Genomic DNA, 27,584 nt, shown 5'->3' with positions numbered 1-27,584 from the left:
ATGAATGTGCCTTTTAAAAATGGCAAAATAGTGCTATGGTAACACTTAAATACTAATGGAAGTACTGAAGAAAATCTGAGATCTTGATTCTGCAACTTATGCATTTAATAAATTCGTTTCTAATGACAGCAGTCAAGGGAAGACGTAGGGCTAGGCAAAACCTGGGGCTTTGATCACATCAAATCCTTTGTATTTCCTTAACACTGAGACATGCAATTTTGAGTTTCCAGGTTCAGGTCTATAGCAATGAGCCATGACAGAAGTGAGGTCAAGCTACATTGATTCTACAGTGTAGATGCACCCTTTATTTCTCAATAAAAACCAGTATGCTTTCTAAACTACTATATGGCCAAGTCAAAAAAATAAAGACTCACAAGATATTGTTAGATATGTCTGATGACATCAACTGAAATTCCTAAAGGCTAATGCAAAATAAAATAGGTTACTCTTTCAGATTGCACACAAACTCTGGGTTGGTTTTGTTTCAACCGATTACCATGTTGCCCCCTAAGATACCTACACATGAAATAAGTGTTCCCCATAAAGCAAATACTACCATTGCAATGAAGCAATGAATGGCTTAGCCTCTCCCCAAATGCCATACTAATCCAAATTGCCTCCCACCTCTATTTTCCCACAGCTGCTATACTGAAAAATGGAAAGTCACTACAGAAAACTCGAGTGATATTACAGATCTCCCATCTCTAACTTTAGATATCATATTAGTTGTCTGTCACTGACTATTCCTGGTCAGTTCCCAGCGGAACGATGAAATTGAGATTATCTGGTTCGCTGTGATGATGGCCTGGCATTTTTCCTTGCTTCCAGGAGCGCTGCCCTCTTTCCCCTTCTCAAGATGCTCTTGGGTGGCACGGCCTCCTCGCTGCTACTGTCTTCTTCGCTGGACGTGGAGGACCCAGTCCCAGCCACAGTGCCACTCAGGGGCCTTTCGTGCCCACTCCTGCGGCAAAGCAATTTGTCCTCGTGGCAAGCTTGTCTGTTTGGGGAGCTGAAGGTCTCGTTGAAAGAAGCTGCAGCCATGCACTCAGCCGCTGCCTTATCACAAGAACACAGGAGCTTTTCGCACATGGTCCATCCAATACCTAAGAAAAAATGACCATTACTCAGTTACTAAGAGAAGAATCGTGCAGAAAGAATGTTCATTTTTGTTCCTTTTGTCACACTGAAAAACATATCCTGCTGCTTGGAAAACTGCATCAAGAAGTATAATAGCACTTTTCCTTCCAGTGTTCCTTCATGAAACATTCAGAACATTCTGCACAAGAATACATGAGGAGATATATCTATATATATAAAAGGGTAATGAAATTTCGGCCTAGGACAAAACAACAAAACTACACATCCCAGAAACACTAAACTTGGCAGCACAACCCCTCATCCATGCCTCTACGTTCATACAACAAAAAGAAAAGAAAAATAAAGTCCTAATTAGAGGGAGAGGAATAATTGTTTTTTCCAATTGCTGCCAGTTAGAAGGCTAAGCTCCGCCTACTTGGTCTCCAAGCAACCCACTCAGCCCAGGGGACAGGCAGAGTTAGGCCTCACTTAGGCCTCTTCCACACTGCCTATAAAATACATATTATCTAATTTTAACTGGATTATATGGCAGTGTAGACTCAGGGCCGGCCGGAGATAAATTTATATGTAAAGCGAGGGGGGAAATTCCGCCCCCCCCCACCGGCGCCGCGGGAGGCGTGGCCATGTGCCGCGGGAGGCACATGGCCACGCCTACCGCGGCGCCGGCGGGCCCCGCCTCCTGCTCCCTGGCCCCGCCTCTCACGTAGCGTGGGAGGCGGGGTCACGGCGAGCAGCGCGGGAGGCGGGGCCAGGGCTGGCCCCGCCTCCCGCGCAGCTCACCCCGACCCTGCCTCTCACCCAGCGTGAGAGGCGGGGCTGGGGCGCACAGGCCGGGAGGCAGGGCTCCGCCCAGACGGGGCCTTGCCTCCCGCCCCGCGCGGCCTGGGCTTTTCCAGGCAGGCCGACTGCACTGGAGGTCCCTGCAGGCCGCGATCGCGGCCTGCAGAGACCTTCGGTGCAGTCGGCCCGCCTGGTAAAGGCCAGACGGGCGAGGCTGAGCTGCGTGGGAGGCAGGGCCAACCCTGGCCCCGCCTCCCACGCAGCTCACCCCGACCCCGCCTCTCACGCAACGTGAGAGGCGGGGCCGGGGCGCACAGGCCGGGAGGCAGGGCTCCGCCCAGACGGGGCCTTGCCTCCCGCCCCGCGCGGCCTGGGCTTTTCCAGGCAGGCCGACTGCACTGGAGGTCCCTGCAGGCCGCGATCGCGGCCTGCAGGGACCTTCGGTGCAGTCGGCCCGCCTGGTAAAGGCCAGACGGGCGAGGCTGAGCTGCGTGGGAGGCAGGGCCAACCCTGGCCCCGCCTCCCACGCAGCTCACCCCGACCCCGCCTCTCACGCAACGTGAGAGGCGGGGCCGGGGCGCACAGGCCGGGAGGCAGGGCTCCGCCCAGACGGGGCCTTGCCTCCCGCCCTGCGCGGCCTGGGCTTTTCCAGGCAGGCCGACTGCACTGGAGGTCCCTGCAGGCCGCGATCGCGGCCTGCAGGGACCTTCGGTGCAGTCGGCCCGCCTGGTAAAGGCCAGACGGGCGAGGCTGAGCTGCGTGGGAGGCAGGGCCAACCCTGGCCCCGCCTCCCACGCAGCTCACCCCGACCCCGCCTCTCACGCAACGTGAGAGGCGGGGCCGGGGCGCACAGGCCGGGAGGCAGGGCTCCGCCCAGACGGGGCCTTGCCTCCCGCCCCGCGCGGCCTGGGCTTTTCCAGGCAGGCCGACTGCACTGGAGGTCCCTGCAGGCCGCGATCGCGGCCTGCAGGGACCTTCGGTGCAGTCTGCCCGCCTGGAAAAGGCCAGACGGGCAAGGCTGAGCTGCGCGGGAGGCGGGGCCAACCCTGGCCCCACCTCCCACGCAGCTCACCCCGACCCCGCCTCTCACACAACGTGAGAGGCGGGGCCAGGGCGCACAGGCCGGCCATCCAGGGCCATCCCAGCCGGCCATGAGCTCGCTCGTCACCGAACAGGCCTTCCTGTTCGCCGGCGAGTGAGCTCATGGTCCCCGCTGGGAGGGGGGAAGCCTGACGGCGCCCCCCGGGCCCTGCGCCCGAGGCGGCCGCTGACGCGGCCGCCTAGTAACAACCGGCCCTGTGTAGACTCAAGGCCCTTCCACACAGCTATATTACCAATTTATAATGGACTTAATGTCAGGGGAAAACCTTTACCCTTTACCTTAACTACCACCAATTCCTCAATACTTTATTTCCCATACCACCGTACTTCGCCACAGCAACGCGTGGCCGGGCACAGCTAGTGTATATATATATATATATATATAAAAACATAACAGTATTTATATTCTGCCCTTCTCACCCCGAAGGGGACTCAGGGTGGATTACAATGCACATATATATGGCAAATATTCAATGCCATCAGACAAAGAATGTACAGTATAGACACACACAGAGGCAATTTAACATTTCCAGCTTCATGAGGATATGCTCAATTCCGGCCACAGGGGAAGCTGTTGCTTCATCATCCATAAGTGACACCGAGTGCTGTACTTCCTCATTCCTTTCCATGTGCTGCTGGCAGTTTTGTGGTGTTATAAATAAGTTAAATTAGCCTCCCGAATAAAGCGTACCTAAATTTCCTAGTTGACAGATGCAACTGTCTTTCAGGCTGCTTAGGTAAACAGCAAGCTGGGTTATTTAATGGTCGGGGGCTTAACCCGAACCGGGCTTCGAACTCATGACCTCTCGGTCAGTAGTGATTTATTGCAGCTGATTACTAGCTAGCTGCGCCACAGCCCAGCCCATGCATATATACACACACACACACACACACACACACACACAGATACATACACATACATACACATATATACACACATACACGCATACACACACACACAATAATTTTGTTTTTTGCACCAAAACCTCAGTTCTTAAATATTGAATTCATAGCTACAAAATTTAACTGAGTCCATGTTGGGGCTCACAATAGGATTTAAACAATGATGCTACAGAATGCTTACATTCTAGGTCTACTTCAATGTGAATTTGATAATAAAGGATGTCTGGAATCTTGTTGGAAATCCCAACCGAGGGAATCCCATTGAATCAATTGTGGAATGATAAATCAACATCTAGGCAAATCCAATCGCTTTAACAGGTCTACTCTACTCAGGTGTATCAATGAGATTTAGGAAATACACTGTGGAAGTCCAAAATGTCCCATTACAGTGAAATATGCATACAGTATATACTTGAGTATAAGCCTAGTTTTTTAGCCCTTTTTAGGGCTGAAAAAGCCCACCCCCCTCCTCTCAGCTTATACTCGGAAGATGGTCCTGGCTGACTTATATTCTGGTTGGCTTGTACTCAAGTATATAGGTAATCAAAGTTGGACAGTCTTATATCAAATAACCATTTTATGTAAATATTTGTCAGCATTTAACCTATTGATGCCTCAGTTAATGTAATTTTATTGGCATCTTATTTTTATTTTTTTAAATGTAAAAGTAGCTTCTGCATTTCCCACCCTCATCTTATACTCAAGTCAATATGCTTTCTCGGTTTTTTGTGATAAAATTGGGTGCCTCAGCTTATATTTGGGACAATTTATACTTGAGTATATATGGTACATTGGTTGAGATTACATCAAGGAAATCAAGCATAACTTTATACTGTCCTTTGGGTGAACACTGTTGTTGTTACAAAGCCAGGTGTACCAAAACACCTGTGCAAACTTGGACATCATTGCACAAACGTGGAGATTCTGCATTCATCTGTGTGTAATGGTGAAAATGACTGCTATGTAATAAACAAAAGAAGTTAATGCCTGTACAGTATATGACAAAAATGGGAGTTATCAGTTTACTGTAAGAAACTAAATTTGTTCATCACAAACTTACACTTTGGTGTGTGATCAAAACAGACAACCTCAGACCTGGAATTTCTCTCTGGATGGCATCCCAACTTCCTAACTTGCTCCAAGCAGCAATGGTGAGAGAAACAGCACCTTAGGTTTAGCAGAGAATTACTATTTTAAAACAATATGCAACAGCTCTAAAGTACAATAGAGCCCTCATATACACAAGGGAAATGTTCCAAGACTTCATGTGGATATATGAAATAGTGGTTAATAGCAAACCCTATTGAGCAAATGACTTTTGGCAGAGGCATACCATAGAGTTGTGCTGGAGGGCATAGGAAATGCCTACAGAGGACATTTATTTATCAGTAGGTCCTCCAGCATGACTCTGAAATCAGCCTCTGTCAAAAACATCATAGAATTGCCTGGAAGATCTAGAAAGTATGTATTTTGACAGACAAATAAATAAAACTGCAGATACCAGTCGTGCAGATACAGAAGCCATGCTTTATAGCAACCTTTGATATGTAGTTTATTTATGTATTTATTTACTTCATTTTTATCCCACCTTCCTGAACCCCAGAGGGGACTCAAGGTGGCTTCCAGATCTGGCAGAAATTCAATGCCACACAGGTAAACAATAAAACACATCTCATCAAAATATAAGAAATCTAAATATATGAGCAATTAAAACACATATAAATCATTTAACAGATTAAAACCATATACAATGTGGAGTCATTAACTCATAGTTGCAAAATATTTGTTCATATTTTTCAATTTGTTTGCATCCAGGTCCCAAGTTTAATCTAAACACAAGTTGAAATGAAATGAAATGTGGACATGCAGTTGGAAACAAAGCAAACATTACAGCTAAAAAGTAAGTAGTATCTTCAGAATTGAGAAATACTACATCAAACTCAGGAAATAAAGTTCATTTTGGAATCCCAGCTCTTGAATGCCTTTTACCACTAAACACTTAGCTCAGTTGCACCCAGTGCCATAATCTAGACCTGAACATTCATGAACCTCTGTGGACTGCATCTTGTACAAAACTTCCAACAAAGCAGTGTTTCTTGTTAATGTCATTGGAGATGTTACCTAAATATGTATGAAGATTTCCTCCTCTTTGCACAGAAATGCTGCCTATGTACATTTAAGAGTTTACTAAGATAGTGCATATGCTAAAATATCCAACTCAATGGCAAACAGTAGCCAGGATGACGTGCAGATCAATGGGGTGATAACTCTATTTCGGATTTAAAATCAAATGATAAGGAACTGTCTAAGGCTCTTAATCCTAATTGTGTTCCACCCATTGGATAGAAACCTAAAGGTTCAGACTAAACCCCAGAATGAATTTGCTGGCCCACTGACATGGGAATTATCGGCCACTCCAATCAGCAAATTCCTCTCTTCATCAGAAGACTTTGGATTGGGGAAAATAGTAGCTAAGATCAATCCGAATACCTTTTCATTCTGTTGCTGTTGTTATGTGCCTTTACCATGATTCTGGCTTCTGGAGACCCTGTTATAGCAGTTTTGCAATAAGATTTGTTATGAAATGATTTTTCATTGCCTTGGGGTGCATCTTCTGCACTATAAAATTAATGCAGTTTAATGCCATATTAATGTCCATAGTTCAATGCTGTGTGAGAATTATTTGGAGAACCCTACCTGTCTAGATCATCTGATGGCTGGCCTCTCCCTTCCTGGCCACAGTAGCAGCCATATAATTCAAACTCTTCTGGGCATCGATCGGTTAAGCAGTAAAGCATCTCGCCTAATTGTGGCAATACTCTCTTGATTCTTCCATTTTCTCTCAGTTGCAGAAAAGTGTAGCGGTCACAAACTGTATGGAGAAGAAGGAATCCAAATCATTTTTTACTACATCCATTTTCATGCTACATCCCAAAAACAATGCTATTCTTGGGTGTATTGGAAATTGATTGACTGGCCAAACCCAAACCGTGCTTACCAATGGCTCCTCTTCATCCTGGAAAGAAGTGGCCAGTGGAGTGCCACAGGGGGTCTGTCCTGAACCCAGTGCTTTCAACAACTTTATCAATGACATGGATGACGGAATAGAAGGCACAGATATCAAATTTGCAGATTGGGAGGAATAGCTAGTACTCCAGATGAAAGTATCAAAATCCAAAATGACTTTAATAGATTATAGAGATGGACCAAAATTAACAAAATGAATTCCGGCAGGTCACCATAAGTCAGACATATGAAGGTTTGATTTGTTCAGATTTGCCTATCTCTGAGGCTGAGAGCACGTGGTCTGCCCAAGGCCATGCAACCTGCCCAAGAGATGTGAGCATGTCTCTTTAACCCCCATAAACCCCTCAGCACCTGCAATACTTTTTCTCACATGGCCCTGTTTTATAATGAGAGGACCCCTCACCTTCTCCAAAGGATTCCCCGGGATCTGATGTCTCTTCTGGAACCACGGTGGACAATCCTGCACCTTCCTCTCCAACGATCTTGAAATTATTCTCTGCAGATTAGATGAAGCAGGTTCATTTTAGAGTAGCAGGGTTTAAATCACATCAACCTAAAACACAGAGTCAAACCTAGAAAGGAATGATAGTTTTGTTGGGATAAGCTTATATGGACCAGAGCCTGTTTTGCAGAATTCATAAAACCAGAGTTTGGTGTAATTACTTTTTTGCACCATAACTCCCAGATTCCTGGTATCCAGTATTTCCCTTAGACAAGTAGGCTGGAGGATTCTGCTCATTGTGGTCCAAAAAGGTACTTTTCCCAGTTTCTACCTCAATGCTTGTTCAAGCATTAGACTCTGAAGTGCTATAAAGTACAAATACTTGAAATAAACTCTGTCTCAACCAGTATTGTTAGCGAACTGGACTGAGGGCAGGACTGTGCTTCAGTAGCTTTGCCCAAAGTTATTGTGTGTTGTCTGTCTTCCTACTAAGTTTCATCTTAGCTTTATGTTCCACCTGGGAAGATACATCTGTTCTATCCTACACAATAATAGGATACTTTTTAAACAAGGCTAAAGAAGAGTTTGCATTCCTTTCTTTGGAAATTGTAGAAGTTCTACTTGCCATGCTCTGTGGATTGCTCTGGAGTATCTGAGGTTGGCACCATCTCAGGATCATTTGAGTTCATATCAGATGAAGCAGAAGGCGTTTCCCTTGTGAAGAAAGCTTCCTCAGTTGGATCTGAAGATATTTCCAATGGTTACTTTTTAACAATATCAGAAAGAAATTACCTTGCCAAACAAAACCTGTTCTGCAAATGGCCTTCACCAATGGAGAGCCTTCCAACCATGTTCTAACTATGTTGGACTATGACTCCCATCATCTTGAGCATCCTAGGCAACTGGCTGCTTATTCCAGGTTTTAATGTTGATATTTGTATGTTTCACTTTACTGTACTCATTTTAATTTGAATGTTGCCATAAATTCTGTTCTTTTTGGGGAATGGATAGAAGCAGGGTATAAAAATGCGAAGAAGATAAAGATGATGGTAAGTTTCTTTTTGCATTGCAAAGTTAATTTATCAGACCAAAACAATCTATGTTTTCTTGAAAAAAGATCCCACTGTTGTCAGTAGGTCTAACTCTGGGAAAATATGCACAGAAACATAGAGTTGGAAGAGACCACATGAGCCACCCAACCCCCTGCCATGCAGGAAAAGTACATTCAAAGCACCACTGGCAGATGGCCTTCCTGCCTCTGTTCAAAAGCCTCCAAGAAAGGAACTTCCACCACACTCTGAGGCAGTGAGTTCCACTCTTGAACAACTCTTCTTACAGTCAGGAAGTTCTTCCTAATGCTCAGGTGGCATCTCTTTTCCAGTAATTTCAACACTTCGCTTCAAGTCCTAAGACAATATCACATTAGTGTTATAAAGCGGAAGCACTCCCTTCCCTATCACCTTGTTTTCTTCTGCAGAATTCTGGAAAATGTAGTTTAGTGTGGGGCCTCTGAAATTCTCAGCTAGAGAAGTCCTTGGATTCCCTAAACTATATTTCCCAGAATTCTGCAGGAACAAACAGAGTGATAGTAAAACAAGTGCTTTCACTTTATAACTCTAATCTGATATCGTCCCTAGTCTCCAGGGCAGCAGAAATCAAGCCTGCTCCCTCTTCCTTATGGCTTCCCTTCAAATAGTTAAACATGGTCATCATGTCACCTCTCATTGTTTCAGTGTCTGGAAAAAACCATATTTTATTATCTTTTCATAACTGGCAGCAATCGATTGGGTGATGTGGACTTACCTCCTGGCATGGAGCTTTCTAAAAGAGGAGTTATGCCTTCTTGTGACATTACTGCAAATATTTATAAAACAAAGATATAGCTATGTTAGTCTGGCATATCGCTGTACAAATTATAGTGTAAACTTTCATGGATTATCTCCTCAATCTCCAAGCATTTGAGAGAAGGGTACCATATAATTTCCTGGAGGATCTAGCAAATTTCTAGAGGGATACTGTTCCTCAGGGATGGCTATGTGAAACCACAGATATAGGTTTCACAGTTATTGTACTGTGTCTACACTGCTTATTAACTTTTTAATAATGCTATGTTTTAATTCGTATTCAGTTTTATCAAGCTTTTATTCTACTTTCATGTCAATCTTTTATATATTTAACTGTTCTGTACCTGTTTTGATATGTAAGATAATATAACTATAAGTTTTTTGAGATTACAAAATGTAAAGTATAAATGCAAGAAACAGAATGAGTTCTTTCTTTGTGCACTACCGCACTCCAATGTCAATATTTATACCAGCCTAATCCACGCTTCCTTGGAAGTAGGTCCCACTGTTGCCAGTGGGTCTTACTTCCAGAAAGATGTGCCTAGGATTGCAACCTTTTTCTGTCTTGGGTAGCCATGACCCATCCCTTCAGCATCTGGAATACACAGTACAACCAGCCACATGTTATGATCTGTTAATAACTGGCAAGAAGCCATTGGTTGATATGGACTTACCTCCTGACCTAAAATTGTCCAAAGTAGCAGTCACACCTTCCTGTGATATTACTGCAAATAGTCATGAAACAAAGGCATAGATGTGTTAGTCTGGAATATCAGTCTGCAATTTTTAGCATAAGCTTTCATAGGGTTAGTCTACTTCCTCAGTTTCCAGGCATTCCAAGCATCCATAACAGTCTATGCTACAATTTCTTTCCTTCAGATCATCTCAAAAGTGCTGCAAGTTTTCTTTGCATTGTCATGAAACAGAAAAGTCCATGTTAGCAAACTAGATGATATTTGTAATTCCATGAATGCCTTGTAGGATGATGTTTTCCAAACTTTTTTTCTAATTAACCAAATGCAAACCCTGCCTTCATTTTGCAGATCAGGAAAACCAAGACACAAACTTTTAGATGGCTTGCCCAGCTCAGTAGAAAATGGAAATATATTCAGCCGCATACATCCTGAGAATGAACTGAGGCACAGATGGCTGTTGGCTCCCATGTCAATATGGGAGTGAATGTGCCCCAGTTTTTCACCTTATTTCCTCTCTTTTTTAAAAAAAAATGAAATTTTTTGCAATTCTCACCCACTAACCTCCTTCTCCGAGGCTTTCCAATCCTCCATCACTCTTCATGTCTGGTGTAACAGCTACAAAGGCAAAGAAATTGGCAGGGGTATAATGATTTGAGCAGAAAAATAAAATTGGTCCACATCCATTCCAAAAAACTGCAAATAATTCACAACAATGGATGTATCTTGGACAAGCCTTCTCAACACTAAAGGAAACTTAATGGCAGGTGTGCTGGGTGAAAGTCCAAAACATAAGAGCAATTTCCTAGAGATAGAAGAAATAGTGGGAACGTATTGCTATCTTATATTTCCATTTTAATGTAAGTAATAAATGTCCTCTTTTTTGAAATGAGTAAGTAATATTACTTTTTAAACTTTTAGTGCAAACAAAACATAGCCATGCTTTTCTATTAATTTCCCTATCTTTGCCAAAGTATAATGAATGATCTCATAATTTTTATTTTTTTCATTTGTTAATGATAACAAACTTACATACAAGTCTTATCTTGATATACATTATTCCAAAAGTCACTTTACTTTATGTCACGTTATACATTTCTTAGATGTGTATTTCCCATTACCCATACCATCCCCTCCCTCCTGGAACAGCAATTTCAAATGATGTCATTGCATCAATTTAACCATGTGGAAAGCTTGGTTCAAGGTGCTATATCTATCATCTCCATAAATAGCCTAGATTTAATCCAAATAGTCATTTAAATGTATGTCGCTTAAACTCTAGCAAGAATGAATGTGAATTATTGCATATATCTTTTCATCTCTTATTCATGTTTTCAGCTTGGGAGTAAAGGGATGAGTTGCATGAATTTTTTAAAATCCCAATTCTCACCCACCCATCCACTGAAAAGGATTGAGTAAGAATAAAAGGCCATACATACATACAAGGTGCAGGACACAAATACACAAATTCTTCAGTTTCATGAGAGCTAGAAACAGATATAGGAGCAGCAAACACAAATGAGAGAGAGGCTAAGCACTTCAACTCCCAAACAATGGATATAAAACCAGAGAAAAAGAGATATTACCAAATCCCAGATAAGACCCCATGGCACTTGAAAGATCCCAAAGATATTGGCCTAAACCTTTCCCTAGTGTCACTACAACACTTGAAGATATGCCAAATTGCATGTATTAATATATACATAATTATTGTGTGGCTAAAATTATGTGTAGTAAAGAAAATATACATGGAGCTGTTAGAATAGAATGATCGAATCATAGAATCGTAGAGTTGGAAGAGACCTCACGGCCATCCAGTCCAACCCTCTGCCAAGAAGCAGGAAATCGCATTCAAAGCACCCCTGACAGATGGCCATCCAGCCTCTGCTTAAAAGCTTCCAAAGAAGGAGCCTCCACCACACTCCGGGGCAAAGAATTCAACTGCAGAACAGCTCTCACAGTTAGGAAGTTCTCCTAATGTTCTGGTGGAATCTCTTTTCCTGTAGTTTAAAGCCATTGTTCTGCATCCTAGTCTCCAGAGCAGCAGAAAACAAACCTGCTCCCTCCTCCCTATGACTTCCCCTCACATCTTGATACATGGCCCTCATCATGTCTCCTCTCAACCTGTTTCTGCAGGCTAAACAGGCCCAGCTCTTTCAGCCTCTCCTCATAGAGCTTGTTCTCCAGACCCTTGATCATTTTAGTTGCCCTCCTCTGGACGCATTCCAGCTTATCAACATCCCTCTTCAATTGTGATGCCCAGAATTGGACACAGTATTTCCAGTGTGGTCTGATCAAGGCAGAATAGACATGTAGCATGACCTACCTGGATCTAGACACTATACTCCTATAGGTCAAGATCCCATTGGCTTTTTCAGCTTCCACATGACATTGTAGGCTCATGTTTAACTCATTGTCCACGAGGACTCCAAGATCTTTCTCACACGTACTGCTATCGAGCCAGGCATCCCCCATTCTGTATCTTTGCATTCCATTTTTTCAGTCTACGTGGAGTATCTTGCATTTGTCCCTGTTGAACTTCATTTTGTTAGTTTCGGCCCATCTCTCTAGTCTGTTAAGATCGACCAAGGACCATCCAAGTCCTCTACATGAACCAAAGATAGTGTGTTCTGGATTAAGATCTATCATAATCTCTGCCATGAACAAATATTTACACAAATCCTCCCTGTTTCTTGTATTCTGCATCCCCCACTGCTCACATTGTTATGGTTGAGCCTCATGGCTCTACTACTGGGAGACGTGGGCGTAAGACTCCTCGAGAGTCAGATACTCTCGAGGAGCGAGAAAGAAAGCGGCTGCGAGATATCTTTGCAGAACCATCTGACGAAGAGTCTTTTGAGGGGTTTACTGAGAGAATGGAGGAAGAGGTGGTTAGCTCGGAAGAAGATGATATGGAATGGACTCGGGTAAGGGAGGATTTGGGTGCCACTGGCAATGATACTATGGAAGACGATTGGGGACCTTCAGAATTAGACCCGTGGACAAGCTGGAGGGATGGGACGGGATCCACAGCTGGGGATGCTGTGGGGCGTAGTCAGAGGTGTTCCAGTTCTGATGAGGAAAGTGATGAGGAAACGCCCGGGCTAAGGAGAACAGCTGATAGCGATGAGGACTTGTAACTGGCATAAAATGGGGTTTGGGAGCAATAGCAAATTGCGTTGGGCAAGGTAATCTGGACGAACGCTTGGGATCTGTGTGGGAAGTTTTCCTGAAGACGGGTGTGATTCGTTTGCTGACTACGTAAGTTATCCTGGACATTGGGCTCAGACGGCGGGAGGAATTGTGTGGGGTTTTGTTGTGCAACCTCTGCTTAATCTTAATAGCTTTGACCTTCCGTCGTCTTCTTGACGGACGCCATCTGCTACTCTGGATTTACGGACTGAACTGACTACGGCCTCGGATTCTCCTACCTGTGTCTGTCGTTGGAACTGGTGAACTACAAACGTCTGCATCTGCCTTACGACCTTCGGAACGGACTGGGACTACGCTGACTGCTTCAACCCTCGCCTGCTGTGTTTGTATTGGGAACTTGCCTGCTGTGTGGAGGAGTAACCTCTAAGTTACTCAAACATAGTTTTTGGCAGCAGAGAAGCATCTGCTGCCAATTAGTTGCATTCTTTTGAACCTTTTGTTCACCAGCTTCTGTTTGCTTAATTCCAGGCTGAAGCAAGCTGTTTTGATTTAGTCCGAATTAAACTCTGGTTTAATTCGGTTTATCTTTTGAACGTTTTTCTTGTCTCTTTTTACTTTTAAGGCCAGTGTTTGCCTAGCCCTTGTCTTTTACGGGCATTTTTGGTTCTGTAACTCCAATAAACTCTGTTATCTTTTATCTTGTGGCGTTCTGTCTTTGACACACATAATATTAGTTAATAATAATATCTTTGTCTCTTGTATTGTCAAAAGAAGTTGGTGATACCAGCTGTGGATATATACTTGCCTCCCTCTTCCAAGTCCTTCACCTGCATGTCACTAATATCTGAAGGAATATCTGTCAAGGCAAAAATAACAACTTAGATCTTGTCTGATTGGAGCCCTGACTTGTATAGCTTATTTAACAGAATAGAAAATCCAACCTTCTTTATAATCAATAATTGGAACATTCTGTTAATAGCAATGTGATGCTTTAGATCAATTTCAGACTCTGTTCCATCTTGGTTAAATTCATCTCAAGTTATCTGATACTGGGAACCAGCATTCATTTTCTTATAATGTAGCAGAAAATGAATAATGTAATATGTGTACCTATTGACTATAACTGTTTGTGTCTTTTCTGTAAATTCACCAGGGACTGGCAGCCAATTACTCTGGAATTGGCATCAGTCCAGGGACCATCAATTTGAGTAGAAGTGTTTTAGAAAATACATGATTTCTGCCTTTCCTTTCAATGATCACTCTTTTGTTGTCAAGTGCAGCAAAGTAGATTTTGACTTACGCCAAAATGAATGAATGACCTCCAAAACCAGCTATCACCAACAGCCCTGCTCAAGATCTTGCAGATGGCTTCTCTGGCTGAGTCATTTCATCTGAAATGCAGCCTTCCTCTTTTCCTACTGCCTTCTGCCCCATTAATCCTTATGGTCATTTCTATTATTTCTAGTCATGTTTTCTCATGATATGTCCAATGTTCAACAAGCTCCGTTTAGTCATCTTGGTATCTAGGAAGATTTCAGGTTTATTTGTTCTAGGATCCACTGATTTATCTTTTTTAGCATTCCATGATATTCATAGACCTAGAATCATAGAATCATAGAATCATAGGGTTGGAAGAGACCTCACGGGGCACCCAGTCCAACCCCCTGCCAAGAAGTAGGAAGATGACATTCTAAGCACCCCCAACAGATGGCCATCCAGCCTCTGCTTAAAAGCCTCCAAAGAAGGAGCCTCCACCACAGTCCGGAGCAGAGAGTTCCACTGCTGAACAGCTCTCACAGTTAAGAAGTTCTTCCTAATATTCAGGTGGAATCTCCTTTCCTGTAGTTTGAAGCCATTGTTCCACATCCTAGCCTTCAGGGCAGCAGAAAACAAGCTTTCTCCATCCTCCCTATGACTTCACCTCACATATTTATATATGGCTATCATGTCTCCTCTCAGCCTTCTCTTCTGCAGGCTAAACATGCCCAGCTCTTTAAGCCGCTCCACATATGGCTTGTTCTCCACACACTTGATCATTTTAGTCACGCTCCTATGGAGACTTTCCAGCTTGTTCAAGCTTCCTCTTCTCCATTACTACATTTCAAATGAGTCGATTTTCCTATCAGCTTTCTACACTATCTAGCTCTGACAATCATATATAGAGTCAAGAGATGCAATGGCATGGAACACCCTGATTTTAGCACTGACACTTCATCATCTTATGTCATTCCTTTATAGCTGCCTTTCCAAGCCCGGGTCTTTGGATTTCTTGACTTTAGTCTTCATTCTGATTATGATCACTCTACATATAATTAATAAGAAGACCATTGATTTTTTTCTCTACCTATTAACTATTTCATTTATCGATTCGTCCATTGATTCATGCATTAATTCATAAAGGGCAGTTTGATCAATGATGTTATTTCTATGTCTACATTTCTGTGCAATGCCATTTTCAAAGTACTTTACAAGATCACAAAGCGGATACACACCTCCTCCTCCTCCTCCTCCTCCTCCTCCTCCTCCATGGATCCCAAGAATTCTATCTTTGTCCACATGGGAAGTAACTGTTTAAAAGAAAGCAGAAACAACACAAAGAGATAAATGATTTCATCAAGAAAATGAAAAACAATTATGCAAACGAATAAAATCAACTGATAACAACAATAGAAAAACATACGGCAGTGAAGCACTTACATTCTGAACCTGACATTTCTACAACTGTTCCACTGGTGGGTGGTGGAGTAGCTGTAAGATATATAATAGATGGAGTTACATCCATGGTAGGCAGAACTCATTTTCAGATTAATTTACCAAATACATTGGAAAAATAGCTTGTTGTCACATTTTCCCCAATGGCAAAATAATCAATAAAGAGGAGCCTCTGATTTTCTGTGTAAAAATCAGATTTGATCTGATGTCCACATTGCCACAAAGCCATGGGGATACTCTGCAGTTTCAAGCAAAGTCCAGAGTGTCCCCTGATTTTAAGTAACACAATTCTAAACTGATTTAACCCAGAATACTTATTGGAAGTTGAGAAATATCATGAGGACAACCAGGAGCCAACTCAGAGAGTAAGTCAATGTTTTGAGAAACACGTCTATGAGCCCTGGGAGTTGGAATTTTTGCTCCCTTGTGGAAAAAATCAGCCAAAACTGGTTTGTGCTAATTTTAAATTCTGATCAAAACTACACCAGATAAGAACAGTGAGGGACAAGTGAGTAGTAGTACCCTCTGCCACAGATGTGTCTGTCAACTGAGTGTCTTCAATCCTCTGATCTTGAAGGTCTGCAAAAAATACAAAGAAACGTGTTTGTTACTGTTTACAGACATTAACGTGCTTCTTCTTTTGGCCTGAGACTCAGTGTTGAGATGCCATCTTTTATTGCATTGCTCCTCTTCATTCTAGGGATATACCCACAACCCACAATTATGGCATCTTGATGCACTTTTTAGTTGTGATGTCTCTGTCCAAATGAATTTTAGTATTTGTTATCTTGAGAGTGAGTGTGGAGTAGTGATTTTAGTGTAGGACTATGACTCTGAAAACCAAAGTTCGAATCCCCACTTGGCCATGAAACCCATTGACTGACATTGGACAAGTCAAACTTTCTCAGACTCAGAGGAGAGCAATGGCAAATTTATTTGGAACAAATGTTGCCAAGAAAACCCTGTGATAAGTTCACCTCTCCCCACTTTGTTGGTTCTGTGGGTTCTGAAATCCAATTTTCTGCCACCAGTTTGACATTCTGTTTAAGACTTGCTATATTTCCTCATGTCAGCAGTTTTGGAGAAGGTTTTGAAGCTGGCCTTGTTGAATGTGGTGGAGAATGACTGAGGACAAAGTGAGGTACTAAGCTAGATCCCTGAAGGGATAGATACAATTGCTTGATTTAAAATATGACTATTTAATCCTGTTTTCTGATACCATTATTAATAAGATATTGTCCATATTTTGGCTTAGAGGGCCAGAGACCAACACTGTGTTGGGTAAAATGCATACCTGAATTTTTAGTTGTTGTCAGGCTCTTCTCACTAGGCATTTCTGAAAAAGAAGAAGAAGAAGGAACACATGAAAAATGTCTAATGTGCATGATTAGAATGGAAAATGAAAAACTCCAAATGGTAACTAAATGCCATCCAGCTTTAGGATAATTCCAGGGTGTGGAGTGCAGATACCTGAACAGGCTCAGTGGCTGGTCTTGTGGACCACCGTGACAAAGATCTCATTCTGGATCAGCATTGCCATATGTGGCCCATGTAGATGACACCCTAGGACATGGAGCAATGGATTCAAACTACAGGAGAAGAGATTCCATCTAAACGTAAGGAAAAGTTTCCTGATTGCAAGAAGTATTTGACAGTGGAATATTCTGCCTCCGAGTGTGGTAGAATCTCTTTCTCTGGGAAATTTTTAAGCACAGACTGGATGGCCATCTGTCTGAGATGCATTGATTGTGCTTTCCTGCCTGGCAGAATAGGGTGTGGATTGGATGGCCCTTGTGGTCTCTCCAACTCAATTATTCTATGAAAATACTTAGAACTAGATGAGACCACAAGGGCCATCCAGTCCAATGCCATTCTGCCATGCAGGAAAGCACAATAAAAGAACTCTTGAAAGATGGACATGCAGACTCTCTCTAAAAATCTACAAGTTGGAGACCCCACTCCCAGGGAGAATATTCCACTGTCAAACAGCTCTTATGGCCAAGATGTTTTTTCCAGAATATTTAGACCAGGTGCAGGCAAACTTTGACCCTCCAGGTGTTTTGGACTTCAACTCCCACAATTCCTAATAGCCTACTGGCTGTTAGGAATTGTGGGAATTGGAGTCCAAAACACATGGAGGACCAAAGTTTGTCCATGCCTGATTTAAACAGAATGTACTTTTATTCTCTTGGAATTGGTCCTAATGAAGGTTTTTAAAAAACCTAAAAACTTCTTTTTCTTGGCAAGCTCTATTTAAAGCATGGATTTACAGCGCTCACCCATTACTTCCAAACTAGAAATAAATGAATTTATTCAAGGAAATGACATTATACAACAGAAAGCAAAGTTACTAGGCAAGTAAAAGAACCATCAGAATGCAATTTGGGGAAAATCAGGCACCTCCAGGAACTGAGGTCTCACTGTGAGAGCTCTCTCTTTATATTCTCACCTGTAACTGGAGCCGGACAGAATGAAACATCCAAGTTGTTCATGGAAGAATTAAACCGGGAGTGCAAAAAACATTCAATGGCTGCTTTGTCACAGTTGCAGAGAAAGAGCTCACAGGAATCTTCAGACTCTGGAGATGAAAGAAAACCATGTTTTAAAAAGAGAAAGCGGCCCACATACAAAGTAGTATTGAGAGATCTATTTTCACACTCTGCCTTCTCTCTAGAAGGTTTTGACCTGGACAAGCGCATTTCATTTTGTAGCAAGGAAATTCTATCCTGTGTCACTGACATGCCTCAGCCAGCACAGAATCAGCCCAGGACTGATAAAATTTCTCAAGAAGAGGCAGTTTTAATGCAGTTTTGGCACAACGTATCATTTCAGTCTATATAAAATGGGGAATTCTTTTCCAATATCTGGCTCAGAAAGATTGTCTTCAAGGAATTAAATGTGTAAGAATAAATTTGGATTCCAAAAGTGTTGTCCAGAATCTTGTATAACCACTCCCCCTTCTTCAAAGTCTTCTAGGGTTGAAAGATCAGGTCCTGGTTTATGAACATATGTCTAAAGGTGGCACTGTGTGAGATTTTCTGCATTTTTCATGAAAAATTCACACAAATACTTGTTTCACAAAACTTGGACTTTTTGTGCAAAATATCATTTTGTCAATAGAAAACATTGACATTCTTAAACAGGATGATGTTTTTTGAAATTAAATGTTTGTTAATAGCTGATTTCTTCAACAAAAGTCCCAGAATGGGGTGAGGAGAATCTTATTTTGGCCTTTTCTTTTGAGGAGGGGGATGAATCACCTACATCTTCTTTCTCATTAAGGGTAGGATAATGTACAAGGTTTTTGTTTTATACATCCCTAATTTTTGACATGTCTTCTCTTCTGTCTTACCACAGGTGAGATTTTTGGTGAGGCAGCTGACATCCATAGTCAACTTGGCAGGATCCCACATACATTCTTCATCAGTTGCCTCTTCATAGCACTTTCGGTGTTGGAAACAGCAACTTATTGGGGTGAGGGAGAGGGAAACAATTAATTAACATTACAGGCTATTTCATACTTCATCTGAGTATTGGGTTAGTCCCAAAACCATGTGTCAGTAGCTCCATGAGAACCACCATTTGTCTTAATGTTCCTCCAGCAACAGCAAGAGTATCCCCCTGGGCAGCTAAACCAGGAAATCTCAACTGGATGGCTGAAATCTCACAAGGGTCTACCTCCAGGGGAAAACCAAGAATGGGCAACTTGGAAGTCCCTGAACAGATTCAGGGAGTGGAGTTGGCAGATCAAAAAAAAAAACAACTTGGCAGAATGGCACTACCTAGAAAAATCCTCCACCTTGTGCAAGTGTGGAGCAGAACAAACAACTCCGCATCTATGTGTTGTCAAAAACTTTCATGGCTGGGATCACAGGGTTGTTGTGTGTTTTCCGGGCTATATGGCCATGTTCACATCAGGAGAGAATTTCTAGAACATGGTCATATAGCTGGAAAATACACAACAACTCGCATCTGCATGCTTGCCCACCATGCCCTGCCTCATGCACAGAGGAAGAATTGTTTAAAGCTACAGCCAATTTTTGGTGAAAAGTTATTTAGTCGCTTGTGCTCCTCCTATTTGATCAGTTTTGTACTGGAGCCCCTGGTGACGTAGTGGGTTAAAGCCTTGTGACTTGAAGGTTGGGTTGCTGACCTGAAGGCTGCCAGGTTTGAAACCAACCCAGGGAGAGTGCGGATGAGCTCCCTCTATCAACTCCAGCTCCATGCAGGGACATGAGAAAAGCCTCCCACAAGGATGGTAAAAACATCAAAACATCAGGGTGTCCCCTGGGCAAGATCCTTGCAGACGGCCAATTCTCTCACACCAGAAGCGCCTTGCAGTTTCTCAAGTCACTCCTGACATGAAAAAAAGTTTTGTACTTATTTATGCAATGCTTTTGACACAAAATAAATAAAGTGGCCTACTGTGAAAGAATTTTCTTTCACATATCTCCAAGTAACCATGGAAAGGCTTCACATATCTGGAATTACAGAGAGATTAAGACCTGTAATGTTGCTGGATAACTTATGCATGCACAAGTTATCCGATGGGGATTGTCCACATTTCAATTCAATGGATCACATTGCACATGGATGCTCATGTGGACTTGCTTGTGTATTTGTCTGCACAATGTTGGTGTGTTGATTCAGTTGCTCAACACTGTCATTCAACACAATGGTTGTACAGAGCTAATGTCGCCAGACTTACTCATCTACTTCATCTACAGGGAGGCCTTCCATCTCAAACCGGCAAGCGCAGCCATAGTCTTCAAAATCTCTTGGGCAAATGCCGGTCACACACTTCATTTTGTTCACAAAGTTAAGCAATGCAGGAAAGTTGGTGAATATAGACTGGAGCCAGGTGAAGTGGGAACCTAAACAGTCTAAATGAACATGCATGTTAATAAATCAGCATTAAGGTCCATTGACATAAAAGAGTTTCTTCTCAATACAGAGAATTTTTGGGAGAAACTCAGAATGTTCTAAAAAAAATTCTTATAAGGTGCAAAAAAACAACTCAGACATGTCTTATGAAGCAATTTATTTCTATTCCTCTAATAAAGATTTCCTTAGACATCGCTTCAGCAATCAGACTTGCAAATTAGGTTAAACTTCCAATGACCAATTTCAAAACAAAGTACACTAAATGCAATATGGGTAGGTTAAAGAAAGGACAAACAGGAAAAATAATGAAAGTTATCACCTACTGAGCAGAATTCTAATTTGATTCAGTGTCAATCTTCTCATTTTCCAGGCAAACTTATCAAAACATGGACAGGAAATGACAGGAGGGTAAGGACATGGAGTAACCTTTATGTACATAGTAATTTTATTTAAATCCCACTTTCTTCTCAAAACTGGGACTTAAGCCAAACTTGCTGCTTATTCATGCACAAGAGGAAAATATCCACAGGTTTTATAAATGCCAAAAGTTTGCAGTTTGGGAAAAAGAGGAAAAAAATAACTATAAAGAGGGATTCTAAGAATCAGACCACTGACATCTGCTCAGTGGCCACAACTTTATTTGGGTTATTTATTTATTTATTCAGGACATCTTCCCCCAAAGTCTATTCAATATTATAAGGAAACAAAAAAAGGGGGCTGTGATTAAAGCCGCTAGCTGCAGGAAAGTCTGCTGGCCGAAAGGTCAACAAGTTCAAAGCCATGAGTTGAAGTGAGCTCCTGATGGTCAGTCCTAGCTTTTTGTCAACCTAGCAGTTCAAAAGCATACAATGCGAGTACATCAATAGGTATTGCCTTGGCGGGAAGGTAAAAGAGTGCCCTACATGCTGGCAAAAATATCAGGGATGTCTACAGACAGCAAGGTTCCTTCACCATGGAAAATGGAGCAAAAGCACCTCCCCATGGCCAGAAGTTGAGCATCACCTCCAAACACCAGAGATGGAAAAAAGGGGAAGGCCATTACCTTACCTATGTATTACCTATGTATTGTATTTTGTTGTTTGTGTAAGTAGACATTGAATGTTTGCCTTATATATGTACTGTAATCCACTCTGAGTCCCTCCAGGGAGATAAAGTGGAATATAAATAAAGTGTGTGTGTGTGTGTGTGTGTGTGTGTGTGTGTGTGTGTGTATGTGTGTGTATATATATATATATATATATATATATATATATATATATATATATAATTTACTTACCAAAAAACACTGCAACACTGTCCACATTTGCAAAGACTCCATTGAAGAATGTAATGTTATCTGAATAGAAATAGTTTCACAATATTAATTATTCATGCTCTTCTATCATTCATTTCATTACACATATGCACATTTGAGGGACAACTAATGTAACTTACAACATTCTTGCCATTGTGTGACATTTTGGTGCTACTTTCCTAAGTATTTGTTCTTTTTACGTGTTGCTTTAGGGTAATAGTTTGGGTGGGGGGGAGGGGGTTGTAATGTTTCTATTTTGGCTGGATTTTTTTCATGCGAAGGAATTGTCTGCAGTGAGTAACTTTCAAAACTGTAAAAATATTTCAATTCATTTGGTTGCTTTTGAAAACTGCAATGAAGAATGGTAACATTTCAATTTGGATTCCTCCCCCCGTCCCAAGCTTTGCATTTAGTTCAATGCATGTCGAGAAATATGAGTTATCAGAAAGCTTCACTTTTCTAAACCCTGTTTTTTGTTTGGAGTAAAAAGGAACAATAAAACCCATGTTTTGCATGCAGAAGAAAAACCCCAATATTATTTCAGTTTGTGCAGTTAAGAAAATCTTAACCATTAGGACAGTGGTTCTCAACCTGTGAATCCCCAGATGTTTTGGCCTTCAACTCCCAGAAATCCTAACAGCTGGTAAATTAGCTGGGATTTCTGGGAGTTGTAGGTCAAAAACATGTGGGGACCCACAGGTTGAGAACCACTGCATTAAGACAACATGATGGAAAACAAGTAAACAACAACTCAAATCAGGCCACAGTGTGCAACTTCAGACATGTATACACCCCCTTCTTCCAAAGTTTCCATTGCTAGACAGATCTTGAATAAAAGCTTCTTACTTAAAGTCCTTTCTGTCACAAGAGGAAGATCCATTGGAAGTGCTGGAGTCTCAGGCCCTTGACCTCCTGGCTCATCCAGAAGAAAAAAAAAAACAATGACAACAGAAAAAGCAGTCTGAATACTAGTTGAACTCATTGGGGCTCCATTGTGAAGCATGAAATATGAAAATATGCATAAAGGTTCCACAAAGAACATTTAGTCCGATGCCCTGCATAGGGCTGAGAAGACAGGGCTTTAAAGTATGTCTGAACTATATGGTAAATCAGAGTTTTGCTAAATAATTCCATTGAGATGGCACAAGAATCCCAGGTCTTAAAATGTAAGTGGATCGGTGGGGGAAATTCTAACAACCCACTGCTGTTAGAATTATGGAGTGCGGGGGATATTGTATTGAAGACCATGGCATCAGAGATTTAGCTAAAGATCAATCCACAAAGTCTAAAGCCAAGGTCTTCCACAGCATTAATGCAACATGGATCAACAGCAGATTCATGGTGGTTTTACTACACCACCATTCTTTGTGTTGACTTTGTATAAGCTATACTATGGTATATTTACCAGTGTATCTGATTGTTTTATCTCATTGTGTAATGAAGAGTTGCAGTGGCTACTTCTGAGATCCCCGTGAATCAAGTGGTCCAGTGAACACACTGACAAATAGTTACATCCAAATGTACAACTGGAATCCTATTTGTTACTCCCAGCTGGATTAGACCCATGGAATAATTTGCTGAATTGTGATTCAGGAGGTAGGAAAATCCATTTGCTTCAATGGATCAAATTTAGGTTGACTAACATTAGGATTTAGGAGAGCCAGCATGGCGGAATGGTTTTAATGTAGGTGTGGGCAAATTTTGGCCCTCCGGGTGTTTGGACTTCAACTACCACATTTCCTAGCAGCCAATAGTAGTTGAAGTCCAAAACACCTGGAGGGCCAAAGTTTGCTCATGCCTGGTAGCATTCTAACTCTGGAGAGCAATATTTGAATCCCCACTGGGACTTGGAAACCCACTGCGTGGCATTGAGCAAGTCACATTCTCTCAGCTTCAGAGGAAGGCAAAGGCAAACTCCATTTGAAGAAATTTTTCCCAAAAAACCTAGTGATAGATTTGCTATAGGTTTATCGTAAGACTCAGAAATGACTTGAAGGCACACAGCAATTATCATGCCCATATCAAATAGTTACATTTGTGTGACTGCTTATATAGTTATGAACTAAACATGTCCAATGTCCAGTTATCACATATGTAAAACCACATATTTAAAGGAACTTCAAAAGTGCTGTGTAAGCATGTGTGTTACACAAATAAGAAGCATAGATATGAAACAATGGGAAAACACAGTGGCTGTTCTGGCAACTGGAATGCAACATGTGGTACATCTGGAAACACAGACAAACAAATACACACAATTCATAGAATATGGAATTCCCTACCTCATGATAAGTTGGCCTAATCTTTGCTGTCTTGTCACCTTTTTTTGTTGGTGATTCTCAATTAGATTAGATCCACTCAATCAATTGTTGAATGTTGATCCAATTGATTCAATAGACCTGTTCTATTTCGGATTGATAATATGGTTAAAATCATGTTAAAAGTTAAAATTTGTAGAACTCCATTTAATCCAATCATGAGCCCACTGTAAAATAACCAAAAGTCCAACTGTGTGTGCAAGATCACTTATGGGGGCTATCACACCAACTGGAATCCAGACCATGTCTGGTTGTTAGCGCCCATGTATTATTATTTTTTTGTTGATTTCAGGTGATTTGGATGAAGTTAGGTGTTAAATGTAAATCAGTTCCCCAGTGATGTTTTGGATCATTTGCACTTAGAGAAAAATCTTTACCTTGGCTGGCCAGGAAATGAATTGGCGGGCACACTTTCTCCAGCCCTCTTAAACAATCACAGACTTCTTCCAGGAATTTTATATTCTTAGCCAATAGACGTTTCTAGTTTGCTTTCTTTAACACATCTCTTATGTTTTGCAACAAAGTGCACAATTTAATTATGAGACATTTTTGGATTTTTCAAGAGCTATAAAAATGGGTGTTGTGTTTGTGTGTATGAGTGAACCAAGCGCCATATGTTGTTGACTTGTTGTTATATAATATCTATGGGCCCTTTCAAACAGCCATATTACCCAGAATATCAAGGCAGATAATCCACAATATTTGCTTTGAACTGGGTTATTTGAGTCTACACTGTCATATAATCCAGTTCAATGTGGATTTTATACAGCTGTGTGGAAGGGGTCTAAGACGATTCTACAGAGGCAGAATGTTCATAAGCACTACTTAACATAGCTGGAGAAATAGTAACACAATTTTCCACTTACCACTACTATGCAATATCATCAATACTTTCACCAGTAGGATTACCATCATCTTTTGGCAGAAAACTGTCCTGATGAATTAAGTAATATGGTAAGACTGCATACTTTTCCCAAATCACAAAATATGACTGCCCCAGGGAAGATGGAGGGATTATCCAATTACTGGAAACTCCTACATTTGTTTTATTATCCAGTGCAATGACATAATAGTGATGAAGGAAAGCATTATTCTAGGAATGCATTTCAAGCACAGGAGTCTGTGAGCTGGTAAAGATGTTCTACAGCCAACCCAAAGAAGTTCCCCTTCCAATATAAATATTATACATTTCTAGAACATGTGTGGGCAACTGAAATTCTGATGGTCAGTCCTAGTCCAACAGGGTAAATCCAATTAATTTAAACAGGTTTATTCTAGTAAGGACTAAAATAGGATTTAGATCATATTGGTGATGTTGCTTTTCAAGCCTAGTCTTGGACAATAGGTCCACCGATGGGTATCTTAACTACATTGGCCTTAATGGAGGCTTACCAAACAAAGACATACTCGGGACGACTTTAGTGGTTCTATACATAGTTGCTCGGTAGTAACTACTGCTAATAGGCTAAATATCCTAATGGCACCAATTCTGTCTGATTTTGGAAATTAAGCAGAGTCCGCCTTGGTTAGTACTTGATATGGGAGGCCTCCAAAGAATATCAGATACTGTAGTTTGTATTTCAAAGGAAGGAACTTGCAAAACCACACCTAATCATTCATTGTCTAATAAAGCTCTAAAAAATCTATGGAGTTGCCATAAACCAATAGGCAACTTGAAGGCACAATTAGGATTGTACCTCATACTTTGTGCAAAAATCATTGTTTTTTTGCTCAAAATGCTGTTTTCTGCATAAAAAAGTTTTCACAAATAATGTGTATGTTTGAATATACAGTAGAGTCTCACTTATCCAACACTCGCTTATCCAACGTTCTGGATTATCCAATGCATTTTTGTAGTCAATGTTTCAATACATCGTGATATTTTGGTGCTAAATTCGTAAATACAGTAATTACTACATAGCATTACTGTTTATTGAACTACATTTTCTGTCAAATTTGTTGTGTAACATGATGTTTTAGTGCTTAATTTGTAAAATCATAACCTAATTTGATGTTAAGTAGGCTTTTCCTTAATCTCTCATTATCCAACATATTTGCTTATCCAACATTCTGCCGGCCCGTTTACGTTGGATAAGCGAGACTCTACTGTATGTGTGTGTGTGTGTGTGTGTGTGTGTATTCTAAACCAGGGGTCTCAAGACCCAATTTCTTCCACAGGGCAAGAAAAAAAATGTGAGTATTATCGACGTTCTTACTATGGAGACTACAGTGAAATATTGCAAACATGCCACCTTATTGGGAGTCATCAAAAGTTGAGACACATTTCTGTATTATTTATACATCTCCTTGTTTTAATTAAGAGCTATCATGTTGCATTTTAAGGCTGTAGTCCTTAATAGAAACTGCAGAGAAACGTGCATGGAATCTCACTTTCACATGTGCTCAGAATCCAACCCAACATTACGGTCTCAATCCTATGCATTATATTTTTTAAAGAAAGCCTGGCGGGATTGAAGTGGACTTAGTTCCCCAGTTAGCACAGTTAGGATTGTCCCCCTTTTCCTGGTTTTTGTTTTTGCTAAAGTTTATTTCCCAGCCTACATATTTTATGATCAAAATATGCTCCTCATTACCTAAGATCCCCATCCAAGAAAAATCACAGGAAATGGGACTTACCTTGAAGAATATTGCCCAAAGGGAGGAGGAAATTGGCTTTAAGGACGTTAGAACTTGGTGATTTATACCCACCTGGATATGACCCCTCTTCCCATGTGACCACTTTCTTCCTCAGCCCCCCCTTTCCCCACTTCAACCCTTCTGAATCAGCCCTTTCATTAGATTTCTGCAGGTCACAACGCTTGCGGCGGCGAAGTTTAACATTATAGATCATTTATATACTCAGGGCTATATTAAATAGGCCTATTCTCCAAGGTACTGCAAGTTTCCAAAATAATACAGGCCCTGTTGTAATTACACAACAATTGTCCCTCTGTTATCCATCTCCTGGTTAGTCATGTGACCAACATGGTAAGAACTTAATAAGAGGCAGCGTTCCATGTTGAGAGACAGGTGAAAAACTAGACTGCCTTACAGAGCTCGGCTTCTCCAAGTGTTGAAAAGCTTACCTGGTGTGTTGGTGTGTGCAGTGCGGCATTACAATGTGTGAGGAGCACAGAAATACACACAGACACATACTCATAACCTAAGAACTAATATAGGCTGGGCATCCTTTATCCAGAATTCCAAAATCAGAAATACTCCAAAATTTAAAGCTATCCACATCAGTGGCAGAGAGAGTGACATCTTTGCTTTCTGATAGTTCAACACACACACAAACTTTGCTTCATGTAGAACATTATTTGAAATCTTGTATAT

General features: G+C 41.5%; 1 protein-coding gene and 1 long non-coding RNA gene across 2 annotated transcripts; one reads left to right on the top strand and one right to left on the bottom strand.

Moving 5' to 3' along the window:
- Positions 1 to 83: 83 nt before the first annotated feature.
- Positions 84 to 27,498, bottom strand: oc90 (otoconin 90). The gene is made up of 20 exons (XM_062979328.1): positions 26,886 to 27,498; positions 25,115 to 25,182; positions 22,777 to 22,842; positions 21,913 to 21,972; positions 20,461 to 20,635; positions 19,105 to 19,217; positions 18,202 to 18,330; positions 17,047 to 17,088; positions 16,275 to 16,331; positions 15,738 to 15,788; positions 15,383 to 15,607; positions 13,846 to 13,896; positions 10,452 to 10,505; positions 9,870 to 9,920; positions 9,155 to 9,205; positions 7,977 to 8,093; positions 7,313 to 7,405; positions 6,580 to 6,754; positions 4,943 to 5,049; positions 84 to 1,103 (listed from the first exon to the last, which is right to left on the bottom strand). The coding sequence occupies exons 2-20, from the start codon at positions 25,161 to 25,163 to the stop codon at positions 781 to 783; spliced, it is 1,989 nt and encodes a 662-aa protein (XP_062835398.1). The 5' UTR covers positions 25,164 to 25,182; positions 26,886 to 27,498; the 3' UTR covers positions 84 to 780.
- LOC134298782 (uncharacterized) lies at positions 12,468 to 13,737 on the top strand. Its single transcript, XR_010005863.1, has 2 exons — positions 12,468 to 13,148; positions 13,232 to 13,737. It is a non-coding gene; the product is annotated as an uncharacterized LOC134298782 (long non-coding RNA).
- Positions 27,499 to 27,584: the final 86 nt, after the last annotated feature.

The sequence above is a fragment of the Anolis carolinensis genome, chromosome 4 (assembly GCF_035594765.1).
Source record: "Anolis carolinensis isolate JA03-04 chromosome 4, rAnoCar3.1.pri, whole genome shotgun sequence".
Taxonomy (NCBI): domain Eukaryota; kingdom Metazoa; phylum Chordata; class Lepidosauria; order Squamata; family Dactyloidae; genus Anolis; species Anolis carolinensis.
The sequence above is the reverse complement of the archived record's forward strand: the minus strand, read 5'-3'. Positions and strand labels throughout refer to the sequence as shown.